This window comes from Rhinopithecus roxellana, chromosome 14, assembly GCF_007565055.1.
Source record: "Rhinopithecus roxellana isolate Shanxi Qingling chromosome 14, ASM756505v1, whole genome shotgun sequence".
Classification (NCBI taxonomy): domain Eukaryota; kingdom Metazoa; phylum Chordata; class Mammalia; order Primates; family Cercopithecidae; genus Rhinopithecus; species Rhinopithecus roxellana.
In genome coordinates this window covers 106,979,718-107,002,678 of record NC_044562.1, presented here as the reverse complement: position 1 = coordinate 107,002,678, position 22,961 = coordinate 106,979,718, and the positions used below count along the sequence as shown (strand labels likewise).

Below are 22,961 nucleotides of genomic sequence, written 5' to 3'. Positions count from 1 at the left end.
GCACATGAACTGGGAAGGACACAATTCAGTCTAAAGCATAGATGAATAGACACCACTGAAAAAGAACATTCTTATAGCTGCTGCTCATAACTGTTCCAAAATCCAAATCTAATCAGATCCTTTTCCTGCCTAAAATCCTAGCTAGCATATTTCAGGATAAGACCTGAATTGTTTAGGAAGCAATAAGTAGTCTTCATGACATAGCCATTACCCACCTCTCCAGCCTTATGTCACATCAATTCCCATAGGCACCCTAAGCTGCAGTTCAACTAAACCACCTACATTCCCAGCTTGTACTATGCTCTTCTTATGCCTTCTATCTTTACAATGAAGTTTCCCTATGCTAAAATGCCCTTCCTCTACATTACCGGGCTAACTTCTACTTATTCTTCAAGTCCTTACTTAATACCTTCCAGGATCAGAACCTTCCCTACATCCTTCTCCCCAACGCAGGCGAGGTTTCCCCCTCTGGGTCACTGCTGTACATTGTGCACACCCGCATTTGCCAAGCTGTACTGTAACCACTGATTTACGTGTTCCTTTTACTAAGCCATGAATTCTCTTGAAGCCAGGAATAGCACCTTTGGTCTCAGTGTCACCAATACATAATCAACACAGAGCCTAGCACATAGTTAGTATTCAAAAAATTTCAACAAATAAAAAAGCATGAATCAATCAGACCCTAAAGGAGTTTAAAAAAAAAAAAAAAGTTAGGAAGAAGCATTTTCTTTTTCCTAACATTTCATATCTATCTTCCACACACATATTTCTAGTTAGTTACCTCTCTTGATTTGCACAAAGACTTGGTGATAATTTGATACCCAGCAAAATGGAACACAACATAAAAAAATCACTGAAAGATCAAGAACAGAGATACAGGAAGACAATGACAGTGTTCTGCCATCATACTGACAAATCCAAAATGAAAAAAAATGTCTATCTTTTTCAGGCCAGGTACAGTGGCTCACACCTGTAATCCCAGCACTTTGGGAGGCCCAGGTGGGTGGATCACAAGGTCAGAAAATGGAGACCATTCTGGTCAACATGGTGAAACCCCATCTCCACTAAAAATACAAAAATTAGTTGGGCATAGTGGTGGGTGCCTGTAGTCCCAGCTACTCAGGAGGCTGAGGCAGCAGAACCGCTTGAACCCGGGAGGCGGAGGTTGCAGTGAGCCAAGATCACGCCACTGCACTTCAGCCTGGCAACAGAGCAAGACTCCATCTCAAAAATAAAATAACATAAGTATGTAAGACAAACCTCACACTCTCCCAATGTTACAGGCTAGTTTACTGCCTTTTAGCATTTTTCAAAAATGCCAACGAACTGGCCAGGCATGGTGGCTCACATGTGTAATCTCAGCTCTTTGGGAGACCAACGAGGACAGACATTCTTTGAGCTTAGGAGTTTGAGACCAGCCTGGGCAACATGGTGAAACCTCGTCTCTAAAAAAGAAAAAAAAAAAAAAGACAGTGTGTGTATATGTATATATACACACACACAAAAATTAGCCGGATGTGGTGGCTTGCACCTGTGGTCCCAGCTATTCAGGAGGCTGACATGGGAGGATCACTTTAGCCCAAAAAGTGGAGGCTGTGAGCCAAGATCGCGCCACTGCACTCCAGACTGGGTGGACAGTCCATGTCATTGTCAATGAATAACTGATGGGCCCTCACAAAGGAAAACTCTGTCCCATTCGGATTACAGATGGCATTTTTAGGTTTTAAATCAAAGCACCTTCCCCAGAAGAATAACTCACTTGTGCCCCCCTCATCAGAAGTGCCAATGTTATACAAAGAGTCAGCAACACTGTGAGTGGTCTTCAGGGGGAAGAGCTTTATAAACTGTGAAGTCTGCTTCAAATGCCAGTGGTCATCACTGTCTGAATTAGACTTGCAGGGTCGATGGTCCTTCAGCAAAAGGGTGGCTGCATCGAGTGGCGGGAAATGACCTGATGTTTTGTCTGACTCATATTTTGCTTTTTTCTCCTCCCAAAAGAAACATGCTCCTCATGCTACATTTTCTGATGACCAAACATTAACTCATCCGCCTAAATCTCTTCAATGACTAAAAAGTTCCTCGCTTCATCATGAAATAGTAGCTTGAAATTTTAATGTAAACACAAGGAATCAAATGTTTATTCCTCTTCCTCAACCTGCGACACCCCAAAAACTTAAAAAGAAATACATTTCAATGTAGTCTGAAGTGCAGATTCTTTGACAAGACTCTACGAGACAGATTATATCCTCCTAGCCCTTTGTAGAGGCAGAAACAAAGTGCTATAATGTGCTTTTGTCCTGTGGCTATGATTAAAGTTGAAAAAAAGCCTTCAGTTTCCCCCTTAAGATATCAGCTCTGCATTACTCCTGTCTCATCCTCATATCCCCGTGGTCTGCTGTCTTAAAAGTGCCTCCACCTATTTCCAGTTTCCCCTGAGCAACGCCTTCCCGCTTTCAACTATTCACTCACTCAAAACTTCTCATCTCTTGTCCTAAAACTTGCTAATTCCATTTCTGTATTCTCTTTCATCATTCCCCTTCCCCAAATCCTAGTGCCATATCTTTAATGACTCATGGGAAAGATCATTACAAAAAATTAAAAATTGTCAGTGGTCCATTGTGATAAATGTGGAGAATGTTTAACACAAAACAACACCTCCCTCAATTCAAACTAACAAGTATTTATTGAGTGCCTGTGGTGTGCCCTGTGGTGGTTACAAAACATCATCTTTACTGGACTTGAGCTTTGTTACAGGGGCTGGTTCATTTTCAGGTCCTTCTATGCACATACAGAGAAGGGTCCCTTTGAAGTCGAGAAGTTTGGGCCACTTCCACTATAGATGATTTCTGGTATCAAAAAATGTTTTTTAAATATAAAAACAGGATGACAAAAACTGTGTATGTTTTAAATATATACAAAACATGCTAAGCAATACTATTGGGCTGGTCTCAAGATAATTACATGGTCCAATACTGAGACACAAGTTCAAAGTTATATGATCCATGCTACCTTCTTTCAATCCTGTTGAAAATACACAATCCTGGGCCAGGCACAGTGGTTTATGCCTGTAATCCCAGCATTTTAGGAGGCTGAGGCAGGCAGATTGCTTACGCTCGGGAGTTCAAGACCAGCCTGGGCAACATGGTGAAATCCCGCTTCTACAAAAAAAATACAAAAATTAGCCAGGTGTGGTGGTACGCACTATAGTCTCAGTTATTCAGGAGGCTGAAGTGGGAGGATCACCTGAGCCCAGGAGGTTGAGGCTGCAGTGAACCATGATTGTGTCACTGCAATCCAGCCTGGGTGACAGGGTAAGACCCTGACTCAAAGAAAAAAAAGAAAGAAAAAGAAAATATACAATTCTGGATATTTCTGGGACTCTGTGATACAAAGGTAATATCAAGACAATGTGAAGTCCTTGTGTGTGGTAAAGCTTGGACCAAAGGGCTCTCCTACCCATCCCCAACATCCACGGTCTCAACAATGAACACATGGTCCCCATCCTCAAGGAAATTATAAACTAATTGGAAAAAAAAAAAAGAAGACACCCTTCCGCCATCCTCCTCCACCATAAGGAAGAAATACTGTACCAGAGAGACCAGAATTGCACCCTGGATACATCACTAAATCATTCATCATTAGCAGGTCCTCCTTAATACATTTAAACCTCAAAGGCTTTTTTTCTCCCTGTAAAATAAAATAATATCATTTTCTGCCCTGCCTCCTGTACAAGGTTATTAAGAGGATCATGTAAAATGCAGTGTTGCTTTGGTAAACTACAAAGCCTTCCAGAAATGCGCACCACATATAGACAAAGGTTGAACACTTAATCATAAGCAGCCTTATCAGCACCATAAGAAATCCTAATGACATTTACAAGAATATCAATTCAGAAATTGAGATTGTTGTGTCTAGAGAATAACAAAGCAAACTTTAGGGAAGATGGGGAGAAAAGGTGAGAGGTTACGATTTGAAAATAAACGGATTTTATGGAGCCCCAGGTAACTCTGGCACTTTTTCTATGAATATGTGAATGTTTCTTGTAATTTTTTCTTCCTTGTTGACATAACTTCATGAGTAACCAGAAGATGACTACTCCCCAAAGAAACCCATACTTATTCCCTAAGGTTCCCACACTATGCCAGGCTTTTTCTTCAGTAAAAACTTAAAAAAAAAAAAAAAAAAAAAAAGTCACTTGATCTAGTGGTCTCCTCCCTCTCAACCCACGAAAAGTTGGTTTCCTCCTTTATGCTAAACTTACAAACACTACTAATGATGACTAACTTCCAACAAAACACCCTCCTGAGCTCTTCTCTTACAGGGTTCTCAGGGCTACCTGGGAGGAGCCTTCCCTTCCTGTCTATGATGACAGGAGCCTCTCTTCAGTGTTCCTCCTACCTCTCAGGCTGTTCCCAGACTCTTCTCTCAATGTCCTTCTCCAAGAACTCATCCCTTGGACCGAGGGGACAGATCCACCCTCTCCCCTTTCTCCAGGGAGATTCTGATCCCCATTTGAACTTTACTGCCTCCTGTACCAGGAAGTAGAGGCTCTCATCTCTATCCAGCCCTCTCCTCTCTAAGCTATTAAATATTGTTTTTCTTCTTTTTATTTTTATTTTTATTTTTTGAGACACAGTCTCGCTCTGTCACCCAAGCTGGAGTGCAGTGGCGTGACCTCGGCTCACTGCAACCTCCATCTTGCGGGTTCAAGAGATTCTCCTGCCTCAGCATCCAGAGTAGCTGGGATTACTATTGGTTATGGATTACATAACCATTACGCCCTGCTAATTTTTGTATTTTTGTCGAGATGGGGTTTCACTATGTTGGCCAGGCTGGTCTTGAACTCCTGACCTCAGGTGATCCCCCAGCCTCAGCCTCCCAAAGTGCTGGGATTTACAGGCCTGAGCCACTGCACCTGGCCTATTTTTAATTTTTTCAATAGAGATAGGGTCTTGCTATGTTGCCCAGGCTGGTTTCCTACTCCTGGCCTAAAGCAATCCTCCTGCCTTGGTCTCCAAAAGTGCTAGAATTACAAGCATGAGCCAGCATGCCCCGTCTGTTTTTCTTCTGACAACCCACCAGACAGCTCTACTTGGACATCCCAAGTCCTCTCAAACAGAGCCTGTCACCTTGCTGCATTCCCCACACCTTCCTGCTCTGTTATGCGATTGTCAGAGGCATTTGAATCAGAGCAACTCCATCTTGAATACGGGCTGAGTAAAATAAGGCTGAGACCTACTGGGCTGCATTCCCAGACAGTTAGGCATTCTAAGTCACAGGATGAAATAGGAGGTCGGCACAAGATGCAGGTCATAAAGACCTCACTGATAAAACCGGTTGCAGTAAAGAACCCAGCCAAAACCCACCAAAACCAAGACGGCAATGAGAGTGACCTCTGGTCATCCTCACTGCCATGCTCCCACAATGACGGTTTACAAATGCCACGGCAATATTAGGAAGTTACCCTATATGGTCTCAAAAAGGGGAGACATGAATAATACACCCCTTGTTTTGCAAATAATTCAGAAATAACCATAAAATGGGCAACCAGCAGCCCTTGGGGGGCTATGCCTACGGAAGGGCCATTCTTCCTTTACTTTCTTAATAAACTAGATTTCACTTTATAGACTCACCTCCAATTCTTTCTTGCGTGAGTCCAAGAACCCTCTCTTGGAGTCTGGATTGGGACCCCTTTGCAGTAACATGATCATCATGTACCCCCAGGTTGCCTGCAGTTACCAGATTCTCCTTTTCCTACTCTATTCCACCCTACAGACCACATCAGTCACCACATCTCATGGGCTCAGACTCCCAAACAGCCCTGAAATCTGCAATATCGTTTCCAGCCACACCACTCACCAAATAAGCTCCAGCCCCTAATTTTTGCCCACACTTCGATTATTCCCCTAGGTGTTTCCCAAAGTGTGGAACATGTACAACTGGTGGTTGCCTCACATGCTGCTAGGTGATTCTTCAACTATTTTTTTTCTTTTTAATGGTCTTTTTTTGTGTTATATATTAAAATAAATTCTTAAGTAGCATTTCAAGACTACGTTTTCACAGGTATAATTGCTTTGGACAAACTTTCATGACGTTTGAATAACCTGAGGACTTTTTGAAAAGTCTCCCTCATACCCCAAGGGCCAATGCATACCCCAGAACAATTAAATCACAACCTCATGAGGTGGGCACAGGCTCAGGTCTGGAAACTCCCCAGGTGCTTCCAATGCAGACAAGTTGGGGGACCAGTCCATGAAAATGAGACTAAAACAGGAATTGACGGAAAGAAGGCTGAGCCCACCTAAAGAAAATAAAGTAAATAGTAATATATGTGGTAAACTGCTAGGAAGGGTACCCAACTCCACCCCAGTTTGCCCAGTTTAGCAGTGAAAGTCTGGCATCCCAGGATCTCCGCTAAACCTGGACAGTCAGTTACCCTATTCAGATAAGGCAAAGTGTCTAAGGTTTAGGAAGCAGCGCTAGCATTTTCCAAAATGAGTTCAGCAGAATGCTATCCACCATCCCTAGGGTATTAACAGCTGTGAGGCTACAAAGAGTTCCACTGTGGAATAAATGTGGAACACCCTAGGGATATTCCAGGATAAGTGGTTAAGTTAATGGTTTTCTTCAAAGTTAATTTCTCAAAACTTTCAATTTACTATGATACTTTATATTGTCTGAGAGAAGAATATAATATCCTGCATTTTTCAAACTTATCTGAGGACCTTTTTTGGTGAAGCACCTTATATACAATTAAGGTTTCAAGAAACATTCTTGGCAGATGCTACTCTATATGTACTTCCAGACAATTTTTAGAAAGTATAAATCTGATAATGTCACTTCTCCATTATCAACTTTTTGCTAGGAAAAAAAAATCCAATCTCCTTTGCAGGTGGTCTACTTTCCAAGCTCTCCCATCTTTTACCCCTTCCTATGCTCAAGTCCAATGTTTCTCAAACTTTTGGAAGCATTCAGATCACTGGGGGATATTGTTGCAAAGCTGATTCTGATCCAGCAGGATTTCAGGCAAGCCTAAGACTCTTTATTTCTATTGATGCCATCACTGCCGACCCAAGGACCACACGCTGAGTAGCAAGGTTCTAGCCAAATTCAGTTTTAAAGGTCGCTGTCTCTACTGAAAGCCTCTGTGCCTAGAAGGTCCTTTCCCTACCTGATAACATCCTACTTAACTTTGAAGATACTCAAGAACATCCGTTCCCTGAGATGACCTCCAGTGCCCTCAAACAGAACTGTACATCTCAATTTTACGTTTAGAGCTCTAATGTGGTGCTTCACTCTACTGTACGTTGGCTATTTCTTTTTCTGCCTCTGCCAAGCTGAGCTCTCTGACAGTCTTTCTGTCTATATTCTCAGTGCCTGGCACACAGTAGCTACTTAATAAATCTCTATGGAAAGATAGAATGGCCATGAAAAGGAGATAATATGTGAACTTTGTTGAAGGAGCGTTCAGAAAATAAGGATGTTATGCAACACCAAGTCTGTCAGTTTGGAGTTATGTGGCTGGGGACCTTCAGCAGGAGACAGAATGAGATTCTACGCTATCACTGCATAGAGTCCTATCACAGAGGAATAGCAGCACACATTTTTTACACTATATAAAAATAAAATAAAATTCCCAGGTTTCTTGACATGAAAACTAAATCCAGGTAATCTTCTGTTTAACATTTAACAGACGAAAAATCAACAGGCACAGTGGGAAATGAACCACCATTTCACCTCTAAATCTGTGTTCATCCACTCTATGGAGAATCCTTCTGACAATTCTAAGTTTAAACAAATCTTTGTGAAAAGAGTATTCCAGCAGGTTTAATGTAGTCACAGCTGTCAAAATCACGGGCAATGCATCACACTTAAGAGTTGAAAATGTGTCAATAATTATAATTACACACTTGTAGCAGGTCTAATATACTTTCACCACCCTTTAACTTCAACTGATGTGAAATTAAAGCCAGTTTCTTAAAAGTGCAACTCTTAAATCATAATTTAATCCTAAAGTAGATATAAAACCTGTCACACTACAGAGATACAGTACATTTTACTCAGGAGAAAAGGCCACGGTATTGTAATATATCATTTTAGGTAAGGTGACCACCTTTAATGTGGAAAGGGTAAAATACATTATCAAGGTGACATAATCTTCAATATTTACTTCACCCATTTGTATTTAAAGATTGTCTCTTCAAAATTACGCGTGACCCACAGCACAGAGGTAACAGCGAAAATTTAGGATTATTTCCTACCAATCTTTTTTCCTCTACATCCATATATATATGTTAACTACAAATCTGAAAGTGTACTATGTTTATGTTTATGGAACTATACTACAGAACTGTACATAATTTATATGAAAGGAATTATACTATGTTTTTAGTGTCCTGCTTTTTTCACATAATATTACGTGTATTCTCTACAATATTATGTGTACTCTCTATGGTCATTCATTCATTGCAACAAGTTATGTGTGCCTCCTATGCATAAGACAGTATAGTAGGCACAGGATAAACACACACACACACATAGTACAAAATAGACATACCTTGTATTTACTGATAATATATATAAGGTAGTATATGTAAGATACGGAAAATAATTAAGGCTCAAACTAGATGGAATAGCCAACAAAAGCCTCTTTGAAAAGGTAACTACCTTTAAAATGAGATCTGTCTCTGAAAATTCATCAAAAATAGTGTTTTTAGTGATTACATAAAATTCCATTCTGTGAATATATGTAAATCTAACCTCTGCTGTAGAACATTTACCTTTTTTTTTTTTTTTTCAGAGAGAGTCTTACTCTGCCACCCAGGCTGGAATGCGGTGGCATGATCTCAGCTCACCGCAACCTCCATTTCCCAGGTTCAAATGATTCTCCTGCCTCAGCCTCCCGAGTAGCTGGGATTACAGGCGTGCGCCACCACGCCTGGCTAATTTTTTTATTTTTAGTAGTGACAAGGTTTCACCATGATGGCCAGGTTGGTTTTGAATTCCTGACCTCAAGTGATCTGGCCTCCTCTGCCTCCCAAAGGGTTGGGATTACAGGTGTGAGCCACCATGCCTGGCCTGTAGAACAGTTAAATTGTTTCTTTCTTTCTTTCTCTCTTTTTTTTTTTTTTTTTTTTTTAGCTACTCTACACCTAGTTGAATACATTTATATAGTTAAAAAGATTTAGGCAGGGCGCAGCAGCTCAGGTCTGTAATCCCAGCACTTTGGGAGGCCGAGGCTGGTGGATCACCTGTGGTCAGAAGTTCGAGACCAGCCTGGCCAACATGGCAAAATCCTGTCTCTACTAAAAATAAAAAAATTAACTGGATGTGGTGGCACATGCCTGTAATCCCAGGTACTCAGGAGGCTGAAGCATGAGAATCACTTGAACCCAGGAGACGGAGGATGCAGTAAGCCGAGATCACGCCACTGCACTCCAGCCTGGCAACAGAACGAGACTCCATTTCAAGAAAAAAAAAGAGACAGAGAGAGAGAGAGAGATTTTAGTAAGTGATTTTCCTAAAATGAGTAACTAAGGGCTCAAAAATTTTCCAGAAGAAATGCATTTATATTAACAACCCAAATTCCAAGTCTTTTAACTTGGAATCCAAATACATTGCTTAATGTTGCAGGAGCCAATTCTTTTTTTTTTTCCTGACCTCGTGATCTGCCCACCTCGGCCTCCCAAAGTGCTGGGATTACAGGTGTGAACCACCGTGTCCAGCCTTACAGAAGCAAATTCTAAAAAAAAAATGCAGTCTAGGAAATAAACATAAATTTATATTAATTTTTTTTGAGACGGGGTCTTTGTCACCCAGGCTGTATGGGATACAATGGCACAATCACGGCTCACTGCGGCCTTGACCTCCCTGCTCAAGCAATCCTCCCACCTCAGCTTCCTGAGTAGCTGGGACTGTATACAGGTACATGCCACCACATCTTACTAATTTTTAAAAAATTTTTTTGTAGAGACACAGCCTTACTATGTTGTCCAGGTTAACCTCAAACTCCTGCACTCAAGGAATCCTCTTGCCGTGGCCTCCCGAAGTGCTGTGATCACAGGAGTGACCCACTGTAACCACACTGGACACCGCGGTTGGCCAAATGCCCATGAAACTTTGTTTACTTGGGTTTCAGTTTTTAAATAGATCTAGCTTGATAATCACCAGGTAATCCAATCATCTTTTTACACAATACTGGCTAAATATCTCAAAATTTCCAAAAATTCCTATTTTACCTTCACATTACAAAATATCAAAAGCTCAAAAGATCAAATCCAAAAGATCAATTCAAAAGATCAAAAGCTACCTCTTCTGGTCTGTTCCAAAGTCATAAATAAAATTTTGCTGTTTCTTAAAAACTGTCTATCATAGCCCTACTGCTTTTTTTTACAGCTATTATAAAAATAAAACTTTTTCCTTAAGTCTAAAAATCCATTGCCTCCACTCTTGATCAATAATAAAAAGCTGACTATATGAGTTTCCTGGTCACTAACTGGCTACTTACCACTCACCATATTTTTTTTTTTAAAAAAAGGTAATCAGCCATATAAGCTCTGCTTTTAACGTACAGCAACACACCAGACATAGTGCTTTAAAACAATCAAAGTAAAGCTGTGGTTAGCAAGGCTTCCAAAGCCCAGAGTTCTTTACAGACTCAAACTTACACAGAAAAAAAAAAAAAAAATCATAAAGCTCCATTTACTGGAAGGACCAAAAAAGAGTGAGACTGAGAGAATCAACAAATTACTAAACTTTAGAAATAACTAAGTCTGTGCCCTTCTTAACAAATGAGGAAAGGAAAGCACCACAAAGACAAAGGTTAAGAAAACGACTTTCGGCCGGGCGCGGTGGCTCAAGCCTGTAATCCCAGCACTTTGGGAGGCCGAGGCGGGTGGATCACGAGGTCAGGAGATCGAGACCATCCTGGCTAACACGGTGAAACCCCGTCTCTACTAAAAATACAAAAAACTAGCCGGGCGCGGTGGCGGGCGCCTGTAGTCCCAGCTACTCGGAGGCTGAGGCGGGAGAATGGCGGGAACCCGGGAGGCGGAGCTTGCAGTGAGCCGAGATCGCGCCACTGCACTCCAGCCTGGGCGACACAGCGAGACTCCGTCTCAAAAAAAAAAAAAAAAAAAAAGAAAACGACTTTCTTGGGCCACACAATTGGTTTACACCAGAGAACAGACGAGCATTTGAGTCTTAGGGTCATCTCCACACCACATTGCTTCACAAATACAAAGCAAAAACCCAATTCATGGCACAGCCTACACTGAAATTTAAAATGCAACTATCCCTTGATTCAGCAATTCCAATCCTTGGTATTTATCTCCAGATACACAGGAGATAGATTATAGATAGATAGATAGATAGATAGATAGATAGATAGATAGATAGATAGACAGACAGACAGACAGACAGGGTGCGGTGGCTCACACCTGTAATCCCAGCACTTTGGGAGGCCAAGGCGGGCAGATTACCTGAGGTCAGGAGTTCCAGACCAGCCTGGCCAACATGAAGAAACCCTGTCTCTACTTAAAAATACAAAATTAGCCTGGCATGCTGGCGGATGCCTGTAATCCCAGCTACTCGGGAGGCTGAGGCAGGAGAATCGCTTGAACCCGGGAGGTGGAGGTTGCAAGTGAGCCAAGATCGCACCATTGCACTGCAGCCTGGGCAAAAAGAGGGAAACTCCATCTCAAAAAAAAAAAAAAAAAAAAGAAAGAAAAGAAAAAGATAGATAGATAGATAGATAGATAGATAGATAGATAGATAGATAGATACATAGATACATAGATAGATTTCTGTAGGCATGCGGATATGTTTCAAGACCCCCAGTGAACGCCTGAAACCTCAGGTAATACTGAACTCTATCTATGGACGGTCCCTGAATTAAATGGTTTTACTGTACACCCTTCCTGTACTTCAAATCTTGTATTGTGCACACATATTACTGTCATAATACGACTAGTATCAAAATTAAAACAACATAATAAAATTATTTGTTTTCTAGGAAAAAATGTATAGGAACTCATATTACTGTGCACATGTAATGAAATAAATCTATCCAGGAACGAAAAATAAAAACACCAATTTGAATTAAACTAAAAATGTCAGAGTTATATGGCCCCAAAAGGAGACAAGTCTCTATGAGAACAAAAGAAATGCCCTCCTGGAAGATTTCCATGTACAACACTCACATCTGAGACAGATTCACCCTACTTGTGCTTAGAATGTCCTAAAACAACAAGATCTTTAGGGATCAAAAGGGAACCAAGTAGGAGAAGACAGAGGAGCTGAGGTGGACATAGCTGATTAAGAAACAATACGTTGGAGGGAATCCTAAGCAAACAAGCCAAGGAGGGAAAAAAAAAAAAAAAAAAAAAAAAAAAGCTTCTCTGAATTTGAAAAGGACATTCCATTCTAAACTGGTTAAAAGCAAGGATAAATCTCAAGCACAGAGCATTCTCCTCTGGCATTTTTTTCCCATCTTGGGGCTCCAGCAACTTCTTTTTCACATTTTGTATCATCTATGACACCAAGAAAAGGTCACTATTAGAATCAGTTTTACCTTAATAAGGCTCAGTGAAATAGGCACAGACGTAAGTTACAGGTGTCACCCATCAAACAGCGTATCTGCCTTTGATTCTCCGAGCAGAGGTTTTATCAGTTCCCATGTTCAAAAATTGAAGACTGTTATTTTACTCCTCTATTCAGATAAACAGTTGATTTATTTGCAAGATAAGGCACTTGACCCCAAAAAGTCAATATGAGACTTTGAACTGTTTGTAGCTGGTTCATTTTTTCATTCAGACCTCAACCCACTTCTTCCCATTTCCAAAAGGAAGCTCTCCCCCACGGCATGTTCATTCTCTCACCAATCACCAGTACAAATCCAACAGTCAATACAAAGCCAAAGCCCCAAACCCTTATCTCCAGAGTTCCAGTACCATAGTCCCAGCCTCTCACAGGGCTCATGGAAGCATTCTTCTGGGTTCTTGCTCTACCAGAACCTCAAACCCAACACCACAATCCATTCCAAGCCAGGTCCTCTTGGCAACCTTCCATTTTCTTTTAAGAGCAACACCGTTCTCCCCGTCATCCAGGTTCCAAAAGTCATATGTTTGCCCAACCCTCTCATCGCAAAAGTAATTTATTCACCAAGCCCTATGGCTTCTCCAGCCCAAGGCTAAAACCCCAGTTCCATCTATTCTCATTTTCTCCTGGCTTCTGGGCTTCCCACTCCACTAGAACAATCATCCTTGACTAAGAGAAGGCTATGTGCCAGGGCCTCAAACTCATACACCTATAGGGTCAATCCAGTTAGCCTACAGGAACCAGGTAGGCGAGGAGTTTAAAACAAACAAACAAACAAATGAACAAACCTGTCAGTGCAAGAACAATAAATAGCAACTAACACCGAACCTCAGCGTCTGGGAGAAAACAGGATGAACTGAGACAGTAGCAGCCACAGCACACATGTCTCCCTCAGACAGACATGGTCAAAAGAAGATCTGGCAGTTTCTCGTAGGAAGGAATACCGCCCTGGGGCTGCCAGAGTTTTCAATGTTGCAGGAGCAGCTGGACATTTTGATTTTTTAAAAATGAAAATGTCCCCCATTTTTACATGTTAGCAACCATGTTTTTTAAAAAATGTCTTAAATACAGTATCAAACAGGACAGAACTCTGAGGTATACTGAGCTCAGAGACCACCAGTTTTCAACCTCTGCTCTGGTGCACACTGATGGTGATGTAGGAATTTACAGCCTGAGTTAAAGTTCAGATGTGTAACCTTAGATATTTATATCACCTCTCTAGGCCTCAGTTTCTCCCTCTATAAAATAGGCATAAGAGTAGGTACTTTAGCTGGGCACGGTGGCCCACGCCTGTAATCCCAGCACTTTGGGAGGCCAAGGTGGGTGAATCACGAGGTCAGGAGTTCAAGACCAGCCTGGCCAACATGGTGAAACCCCATTTCTCCTAAAAATGAAAAAAAAAAAAAAAAAATAACTGGACATGGTGGCAAGTGCCTATATCCCAGCTACTCAGGAGGCTAAGGCAGGAGAATCACTTGAACCCAAGGCGGAGGTTGCAGTGAGCCGAGATCACGTCACTGCACTCCAGCGCAGGCAACAGTGCAAGACTCCGATTCAAAAAAAAGATTTAAAAAGAAAGATGTGCAACTATCTTTTCTACAACTTGGCCTCTAAATAAAAAACAACTCCCTTATATTTACTTGTCCCATTCTCTCTTTTTGGTTTGTTGCCTATGCTACAACCTATACACGTACAGATACCTCTCAAAATAACATCCAACTGGTACCTCTTTCAGAGGCCAAACAGCCACCTCCTTAAAGGTGTAGGTTGATCCTTATCCCTCTGTAACTTGTGACCAAGATATTCAGAGTTCTGCCACTAATAGTTAGACGTGTAATTATTCACTCCCTTACTCAAGTGAACCTTAATATTAACTTGATATTAACTGAGCTTTCTATGCCCAGCCTCACCTACAGGAAGACTAGATAAATGCTCAATAAATAAAGGACAAAGAAGAGGGGAAAAGATGAAGGAGGAGGAAAGCAAGATTTTAATGATAAGGACAATGACAACAAGTAAGCTCTTGTGTCTTTGAATGCAAAGAGCTGTCCCTACTAACGATTTGCTTTCATTTTTTATTTCTGAACAATACATGGGGGTCATCTTCCCTACCTCCCTCTCATCCTTTGGGTATGTGTAACCTTGGCTTCTCCTTATTCCTGAAAGTCAACAACCTCTTCAAGTATAATCTAAATAAACAGGGAGTTAAGTGGCTCCTGCCACCATTCTAAATGAATCAGTCCCACCTTTGATGCTGATGGGGATCAAGATGATGATGATGACGATGCACACTGGAGCTGGTCCAAATCACATATTACTCACTTTAATCTGATTTTGAAACAAGTAAAGACCCTTACACAGAAAAAATAATCTGGCGAGGGAGAGGGGCATAGGGGTATGAACTTTCTGTAGAATGACAGAAATCCACACAAAAAGAAAAACAAAAGTCTCATCCAGACTAGCAACTATTCAATAAACAAATTAAGGCTAATTTCCACAATACTTAGAATAGTTTTTTTCTGACTGCTTATTAGGACTCATTAGCAAGTTGTAAAATCAGTTTAATATATAAAGACTAGAATTTTTAAAATAAAAATTGAATATTAATTAAAAAGCATTATAATATTTTTTGTAGAACTTGTAATTCAGCTTTATTTTTAACACCCATGCACATGCATGTATGTTTGTGTGTGTACCAGGTCATGATATAAAATGTACTGCTGAGTGTTAACATGTTTTGAAAATACTGAAATAGAACATTTATGTTTATATAAAGTAATCTCTGCTGACTAAGCTTTTCTGTTTTTTACTAGGCCATCCTCGTAAGATATTTGTTCTTGCCACCTATTGTTCACAACAACTTGGGTTCTTCAAGTTCAAGATAAGCATATGAAAACTGTATGAAAAATAGCATTGGGCACATGTGTCCCTTACTCGTGAAAAGGAAGGTGTCACTCTAGATAACTACGTACACTTTCACTCGTATGCATATTTCTATCTTGTGTAAGTCCCTGACATCAGGACAAGGGATATTCTTCCCTAAGCTCCAGCCTTTATGGTCATGTTTGCTTATACACATTAACTCACTACTTACAGAGAGTAAATCAAGCACATCTTACTTTCACTCCAAGCGTAGTCAACACTCATTAATAGTTGCAATAGTGGAAGTTTCGGAACTTGGTTTAAAACATCACTTCAACCCATCCCTTCTATTCCAGAATGCTCAAGTTCTTCTTATTGCACATTTTCCTCAGTACCCACTTTCCAAACTCCCAAGTATCATCCCACTTCTAACATCCAACTTTGTCCAAGATCACCTCACCTTCATTCTCCCCTCTGCACATTTCTAAAGTTCAAGGTTATATTTTTGGAGGGCCTATCAATATTCTTCCATAACTGGCTAAAAAGGAATCCTCCAAACCAGAGCAACCTTGCTTTTCGATGGCATGGTGATATTAATAGCCAATTTGGCTTTCTTAGATGAGCAAAAACACACAGCCATCAAGTATTGAAGATGAAAAGTTACATGTGGTATGTCCACTGATTTCAGCCCTTAAAATCTCTCAAAAGAGGAGTTTACTTTGGATTCCATCCATTTTCCAAGAGGTCACCTACATTCTTCCACTGCTCACACAAGCATTGCCCACCACTATATTATCACGGTCAACTGTTTGGAAACATACGCAGCAGGAAAAAGTCCGAGTAAAGTAATTGATTCACTGAGTGTTTGGGTCCTAACTATAAATAATGAAGGATTCCCTGCTTTGTAGGATATAAAAAATTAGTGAGATATTCTTCCCAAAAATGGAGGCATCATCCTTAAATATAAAAACAAAGAAAGAAACATATGCTGAAAAGAACACAATAAATGTTTGTGGAATTGACTAAGCACAGGTTATAACATTAAGCACTAAGAAGAGGTATCAAAAGCTGTTCCTTCTACATAGAATGTCTGTCATTCCCACTTTCCAAACTCATCCTTACAGACCACAGTGACTGGTATCATCTTGTCCCCGATTTCCCTGATTCCCTAGAGGACTGGGTCCCTTTTGCTCCCTTAACATGCAATCATCCCTTCATTCTCTCGGCAATTCAAAAACGATTTATTGACCATGTGGTCTAGGCCAAGCATTGTGTTAGGTGCAAAAGTTACACAAAAGATGAATAAAACAGTCCCTTGCCTCCAGGAGCCTAGAGAGAGGATTTGAAAGGTTTTAAATTGGTGAAGGGCAATGACTTGTGCAGAAAGAATCAATGGAGGAATGAACAACTTGAAGTCTTTGCCCTCAGAGAGATCAATCACATCCCAGAATAAGAAATGGGGATGATAAAACCTAGGAGACTGTCGAAAGGCAAAACGGCAAAATCCAGAAAGCAGTCTTGCTTAGTAAGATTACTCTGAGCCTTGAAGAATCTGGGTCCCCCAAAAAGGAGGGAAGTGGGGGGCAATGGAGAGACCAGAACAGCCAGGGTTTGGCCTCAAGATGAATGAGAACTGACCTTGGGCGATCCCTCAGGACACCTATGCTAAAAGTCTCACCCGGATCCCCCCTCTTCAAAACAACCTTCACCTACTGCACAAACCTCCACAAAATTTAGGAAGACTGAAATTTAAAGTTACTTTCCCAGTCACAGAAATAAAGGCCAAATACCCAGAGTCAACAATGAAGCAACTCTAGTGGGCAAAGTGGAATGTTGGTCAGAGAGTGAAACCCAAAAATCAAACAACTGAAGAGCAGTGGCTCTGGAAAACAAAGCTGACGGATCACTATACGAGCCTTCATACATATAAACAATCTCACATTTCCAGAACTAGAAGAGCACAGGAATAGTATTCGCATATGCGGTCAGTTTGAATATTAGGGACAGAGGGTGTATTTGTGTTAACTCAGAAAAGGAAGCTGCCGAATCTCTTACTTAATTTTGAGAGTGTGAGTTCAAGCAAAACTACCTCCCATCTGAACCAAAGGCTGTGATGTGCCAACCACACCAAATTGATGAGGCTCTTTCAAAAGCAGTCTTTCATTTGAATGTCCTTCCAACAGACAAATCCTAGTTTAGAACTTCTGATTCTGAAACTTAACATGGCAAGCAAGAACACTCCATGGTCAACTGCTAAAAATGAGGAGGTAAATCTTCCATTTGGTTCTTCTGAGAACTGGAATTGGCCACAGAAAGAAACACAAAGTTTTCACTCCAAAAGATCAAAGAAGGCATTTTGTACCAGGAAACCCAATTCCAAATCCTCATTTCCAGGAATAAAGCCACAGTGCCCAGTGCTTGCTTGGGAAAATAAAACAGGAGATTCTGCGGATTCCAATTAAAATTTCTGACGGCTTTATTTCCCAGCCTCACCAGTTTAATGTTGCTAACATTTCATCCAGGCCCTGCTTTAACTTAAATACTGCTTCCAGCTCTGAATGGTCACACCTTACTACTGGGTAAAAAGGAAAGTGTCTTAACACTTCACGACAGCATTCTTTGCCCCATCCCAAGTGCTAGATATATAAGACAAGGTGATGCTGAAAAGTGCTAGCTTCAGCCCAGGCTGTGTCTCCCATAACTACAGCCAGGTGAAACCTCACTGCAGCCCACGCTATTTAGTTGCAATATTGGAAAGGAGAGTAGAAGCAGGAGAAAATAGGGGAGGAGGGGGACACACCTCAACCTTATTCAAATATAACAAACAATGAGCTTGCTTTACAATTATTTCCTGGGGTTTGTCAATCAGCCAATAGTTCTTGTGTGCCTACTGCATACAAGGCACCAAGCTAAATCTATAGTCAGCATAGTGCAGTAAAATATTCCCTAAATAATCATTATGTTAATGGTTATGTGTTTAATTTTCTTTATCATTTTACAAAAAAAGTATCATGTATGTAGGTTATAAAGTCTAAAAATAAAATCAGCACCTATGAACCCATCACCCAATCCAAAAACCAGAACATCACCAATACTGTATCATCTACCTACCTCCTCCATTTTTATTCCAGGTCCCTGCAACATACACACACTCCACATAATCTTTATTCTGAAGTTGGGATTTCAGTGCAAGTACAAACGCATATTTATGACTACCTCCTATTCCTAACAAGTGAGTTGGCTTTCCAAATACGGTAGTAATACATAATTTCCTCTTTTAAAAAAATGATGTCTTTAGGTTCTTTTAAGTGAATCGTTGCTTTAAAGAAAAATATTAATAGAGTAAGTGGGACTCAGCCATGGTAAACTCAGGAAGACAGTATGTGAGTGAATGAAGTTTGACAATCACTGACAAAAGTGGCCAAGAACATGAGTTCTGAAGTCCTGCAGACCTCTGGTTCAAATCCCCATTCTACCACTGAAATTTGCCAAGCTTCAATTTCTTATTGTAGAAAGGTAAAGTAACAATAAGACATATGGTATTTGTGGAAATGTCATGAAAAAGCACCTGTAAAGCCCAGTGCCTAGCACATATCCAGCACCCCTAAACTATCCTGTCATTAAAGCCACCCAAACATATCAAAGAGTTTTGCCACCATCAGTGGTTTGCTTCTCCAGAATTCCTACTGAGTTGGGCATGAGATCTCTTCACATAAAAATAAATCAAGATGCAAGGATCCAAGAGCAGAACAAGCCACAGACGACAGCTCCCAGTCCCAGCACTGATTCCATCTTCACCTCATGACCTTGAAGAGCAGGATCATTTTTCAAGTCCATTTCTGTCCTGTCCCCTCTCCCTCAGAAGACTGGACTACTCAATCCAAGCCTGAGAATTACCTAGAAGCCTATCATGACCATCATGGGACTAGTTCAGTCCAATCTAGGGCAAGATAGAGGCATAACCTCTATCTCCTGACTCAATCTCTGTTATACCTTTCTTGGACACATGAAGAAAATCTGAAATCACTACTTTGAAAAAAATTCATTACAATTCTATTAATCAAATTAAATTCCTCACTTCTGAAATTAATACATTACATTCCTGAATATGGCATCTTCACTCTGAATCCTTAATAGTCCTTTAAATTTCTCACAGATAACAACAAACTTGCTTGGATTCAAATGATCACTCTCTTCCAAAGTACAGAAGTTCTAAGACTACTATCTAACTCAGGTTTTATTTAAAATCACCCTCTCCATTTCAAGTAAAACTCTACAACACAGCTGGAAAGGGAGGGCATGAACCCAATCTATAATCATCCCAATCCTTAGTCTTTGTCACTTATCCGAAATTTATCTATACATCATTCACCACCTGTGAGTACCCGCATAAGGGGTAACAGTAGAAGTGCTATTATCCAACACCCAGTTACATCAACTTAAGGCCTACATTTCAGCTTCAAAAGAATTCCGTTTTTTAAAATTCCAAGACAGAAAATAAAAACAAATGAATCACAAAACAAGTGATCGAAGTCCCATCCAGGCATAAGATAACCTTCCCCCTATGTCCCCATCAGTGAAATGGATGAGGCCCATATTCCAAACTTAAGCAGTCTGCACACTATAAAGCTGCATGGAGAGGCCGATGTCTGAGGTCAGCACAAGTCTAGTGTCTGCTGGCTGCCCAAGCCTGGGCCCCTGGCCAGCAACCCACCTCCAGAGACAAGTGCCAGGACATACTATAGTGTTTCCATTTAAGGCCCGCCACTTGGATCAGCCCATCTCTGAAATTTCTTAACACCACCTTTCCAGGAAGAATTTTTTTGGGGAAAAGGGAGGTGGTGTCTATTTTTTGCCACCGCCTTCCCTTGGGCTGTCAGAGCAATCTGCATCTCTGGGACAGGATTCTTTAAAACCACTGGGTTATGTCTCAATTCATGGGGCTCTTTTCAAAAATATGTAAAAACACGTATGGAACGGCCCCTTTGCCCATCATCTAACTCTTATACATCCCTCAAAAAAGAAAGAAAAGCCCAATAAAATTGACAAGTCCATTGTATTACCTTGCTGCCTCTCCCCAAAAGTCAAATTCATGACAACTTTTTAATCAAGACTTTTCTTACGTTACTAAGTGGAACGTTTTCTTCTCTAAGTAGCTTCTCTTCCATGCAAGCGGCGTTCAAATCTCCAGGGGAAAGGAGGGGAGGGGAGGGGGTGGGAGACTATCTGGCACAAACTGGACAGAGCCGAGCCAGTCTAGAACCCGACGGAAGTTACTGAATCCAGCGGCCCCAGAGGCCCACATCTCTTCTTAGGGCGCCCGAGGTTCTAGCCTCACTGTTTTGGTTACAGTGCTGAAGGAAGGGTTTTAAACTTGGCAAAGTACCGTGCAACATCTGTAACCACATTTGCCTTCTGGGGATCGGAAGATGAATCCCACATTCCTGGCTTTGAAGCTTTTTGAAACTGCAGCTAGGAAGAACCGAGGGAGGGAGGGAGTTGAGCAGAGTTTATTGGCTGTCTCTCCAGCAGAAAATTCCTCTTGGAAGAGATGGATATTTTGAGGGTGGGGGAAATTCGACTATCTATCTCCTTACTCTCTACCAAGCTCAGCTAGGAAGGTGAGCCCCGTGGCCCCGCGGCCAGATCGATTTACAAGTCAGAGTCGCATACCCTGAAGGAGTTCACAACACACACACACGCACACACGCACGCACACACACCCCAGTGCAAACCTGAGACCCCAGCTCCACGCCTCTGCCCTCCCCCCCCCCATATCCCACCAGCAGTTCAGGCCCAAAGCAAGACAGTTTTGTTTCGCGGCTGCTTCCCCCACGGAGTGGGGATCAAGCTTGGGGGAGAAAGGAATGAAAGCGAGGGGGAGGCACCGCAAACGCCCACCCTGCCACCCCCGATCCCTGCCTCTTCTCCCGCTAGGCTACCTCCTCCCTCGGTCCTCCCGGCTCCAGCAGGCGCGGCAGGCGACCTGCGCTCACCTCGGGTCCCGCCGCGGCCGGGGGCTGAGCCGGGGGAGGCGGAGTGCGAGGCAGCCGGGCGCTGCAGGTCTGCGCGGCGCGGGGCGGCGCGGGGCGGGGCGGGGCGGTGCAGCCGGCGAGGGAGCCCGGAACTCTGCGGGGCCGGCAGCCGGAGACCGAGGGCCGGCCCAGAGCGGCGGCGGCTGCGGCTGCGGCTGCGGCGGCTGCAGCGGAGCGGTGCGTGGGGCCGGGGGCTTCCCAGCCCTGGGGCCGGCGCGGCTGGCCGAGGAGCAGGCTGGCAGCGGCAGCGGCGGCAGCGGCAGCCACCCGGGGGAAAGAGCCGGGGGAGGGCGGGGAGGCGGGGTGAAGAGGAGGAGGAAGGGGAGGAGGGCGGGCGGAATAAACTTCCCGAGGCGCAGAGGCTCGGGCTGGGAGCACGGTCGCGGGCGGGGCGGGCGGACCAGCGGGACTTGCCCCCGGGGGCGGTGGGGGAGACCGTCACAGAGAGTAGAAAAGTTCCCCCAGCGCCGAGGGGGAGGCTGCGGCGGCGGCGGCGGCTGCAAAGAGCAGGAGCCGGAGCGGGAGGAGCGGGAGGAGGAGGAGGAGGAAGTGGCTGCGGAGCGCTCGGCCAATGAGTGTCTGGAGCTGTGATTAACCAGGCAGCAACACATCATTTCCTCCCGGCGCGGATCCAGGGAGCCGGGAGGGGAGAGAGGAGGCGGCGGGGCGGGGCCGTCCCCGCGCCCCCTGCAGGCGCCCGGCCGAGGGCGAGCCCGCCGAGTCCCGCCGAGCCTGACCGCGCCGCCCCCGGGGCGCCTGGCGCTGTCTGGCCGGTCGCTCGGTCCGCCGGATGGAAGCTACAAGCGCGCCGCCAGCGGGGCTCCTCGGAGGCGGCGGGGCAGGCCCGAGCTGGGCTCCTGTGGCCGGGGTGGGAGGAGAAGAGGCCGCGCGGCACGGGTGAGTGCCCAGGTAGGCGCGGGCGGGGCCGTCTGGACAGCTCCCGAGGGCGCGCGGGGCAGGCGGGCGGACGGGCGGGCATCCCAGGCCCAGGGACTGCGGGCGGCGACCTACTCGAGCCCTGCATGTCAGACTTGGGCTGGATTCTCAGAGAGAAGCCTTAACATTCTCATCCAGGCCATCTCTGACCTGCCTTCAAATCCCCTTCCACTTTGCTCATTTCCTCACAAGGTCTAGGGTTATGCAAGAGCTTGCCATGTTCGCCGTTGGCTTCCTTGGTAACAGAAATAAGCATGGAGGGGCTTCTGCAGTGATCTAGCCCTGTCCTAGGCGCCATGGGAGCTTACAGTGGAAAAGCAGGAACATTCTCCGCTGCAGAGAGGCTGATAACCTCGGTCCTTAGATACACAAAAACGCCCCAGTGTGCTAATATTACCCAGAGCATCAAAAAGGCAAGCAAGGATCAAATTTTGCCTGGTTCCTGCTGAGTGTAAAGAAAAGCACTAAGCCATTTTCTCTGCCCTCTAGAAGCTTATAATGTACAGTCCTATCACAAAGCAAAATAAAAAC

General features: G+C 43.2%; 2 protein-coding genes across 3 annotated transcripts in view; both read right to left on the bottom strand.

Moving 5' to 3' along the window:
* ACVR1 (activin A receptor type 1) overlaps positions 1-21,459 on the bottom strand; it is a 140,673-nt gene extending 119,214 nt beyond the window's left edge. For both annotated transcript variants that reach the window (XM_010353352.2, XM_030916830.1), the window contains exon 1: positions 21,402-21,459. The gene's annotated coding sequence lies outside the window, so the exon portion shown is untranslated. The remainder of the gene's footprint in view (positions 1-21,401) is intronic.
* Positions 1-22,146, bottom strand: part of LOC115893264 (vegetative cell wall protein gp1-like) — a 44,570-nt gene extending 22,424 nt beyond the window's left edge. Inside the window, exon 1 of the mRNA XM_030916831.1 lies at positions 21,456-22,146. Within this exon, the coding sequence (XP_030772691.1) occupies positions 21,456-22,108 (653 nt within the window). The 5' untranslated portion in view covers positions 22,109-22,146. The remainder of the gene's footprint in view (positions 1-21,455) is intronic.
* Positions 22,147-22,961: the final 815 nt, after the last annotated feature.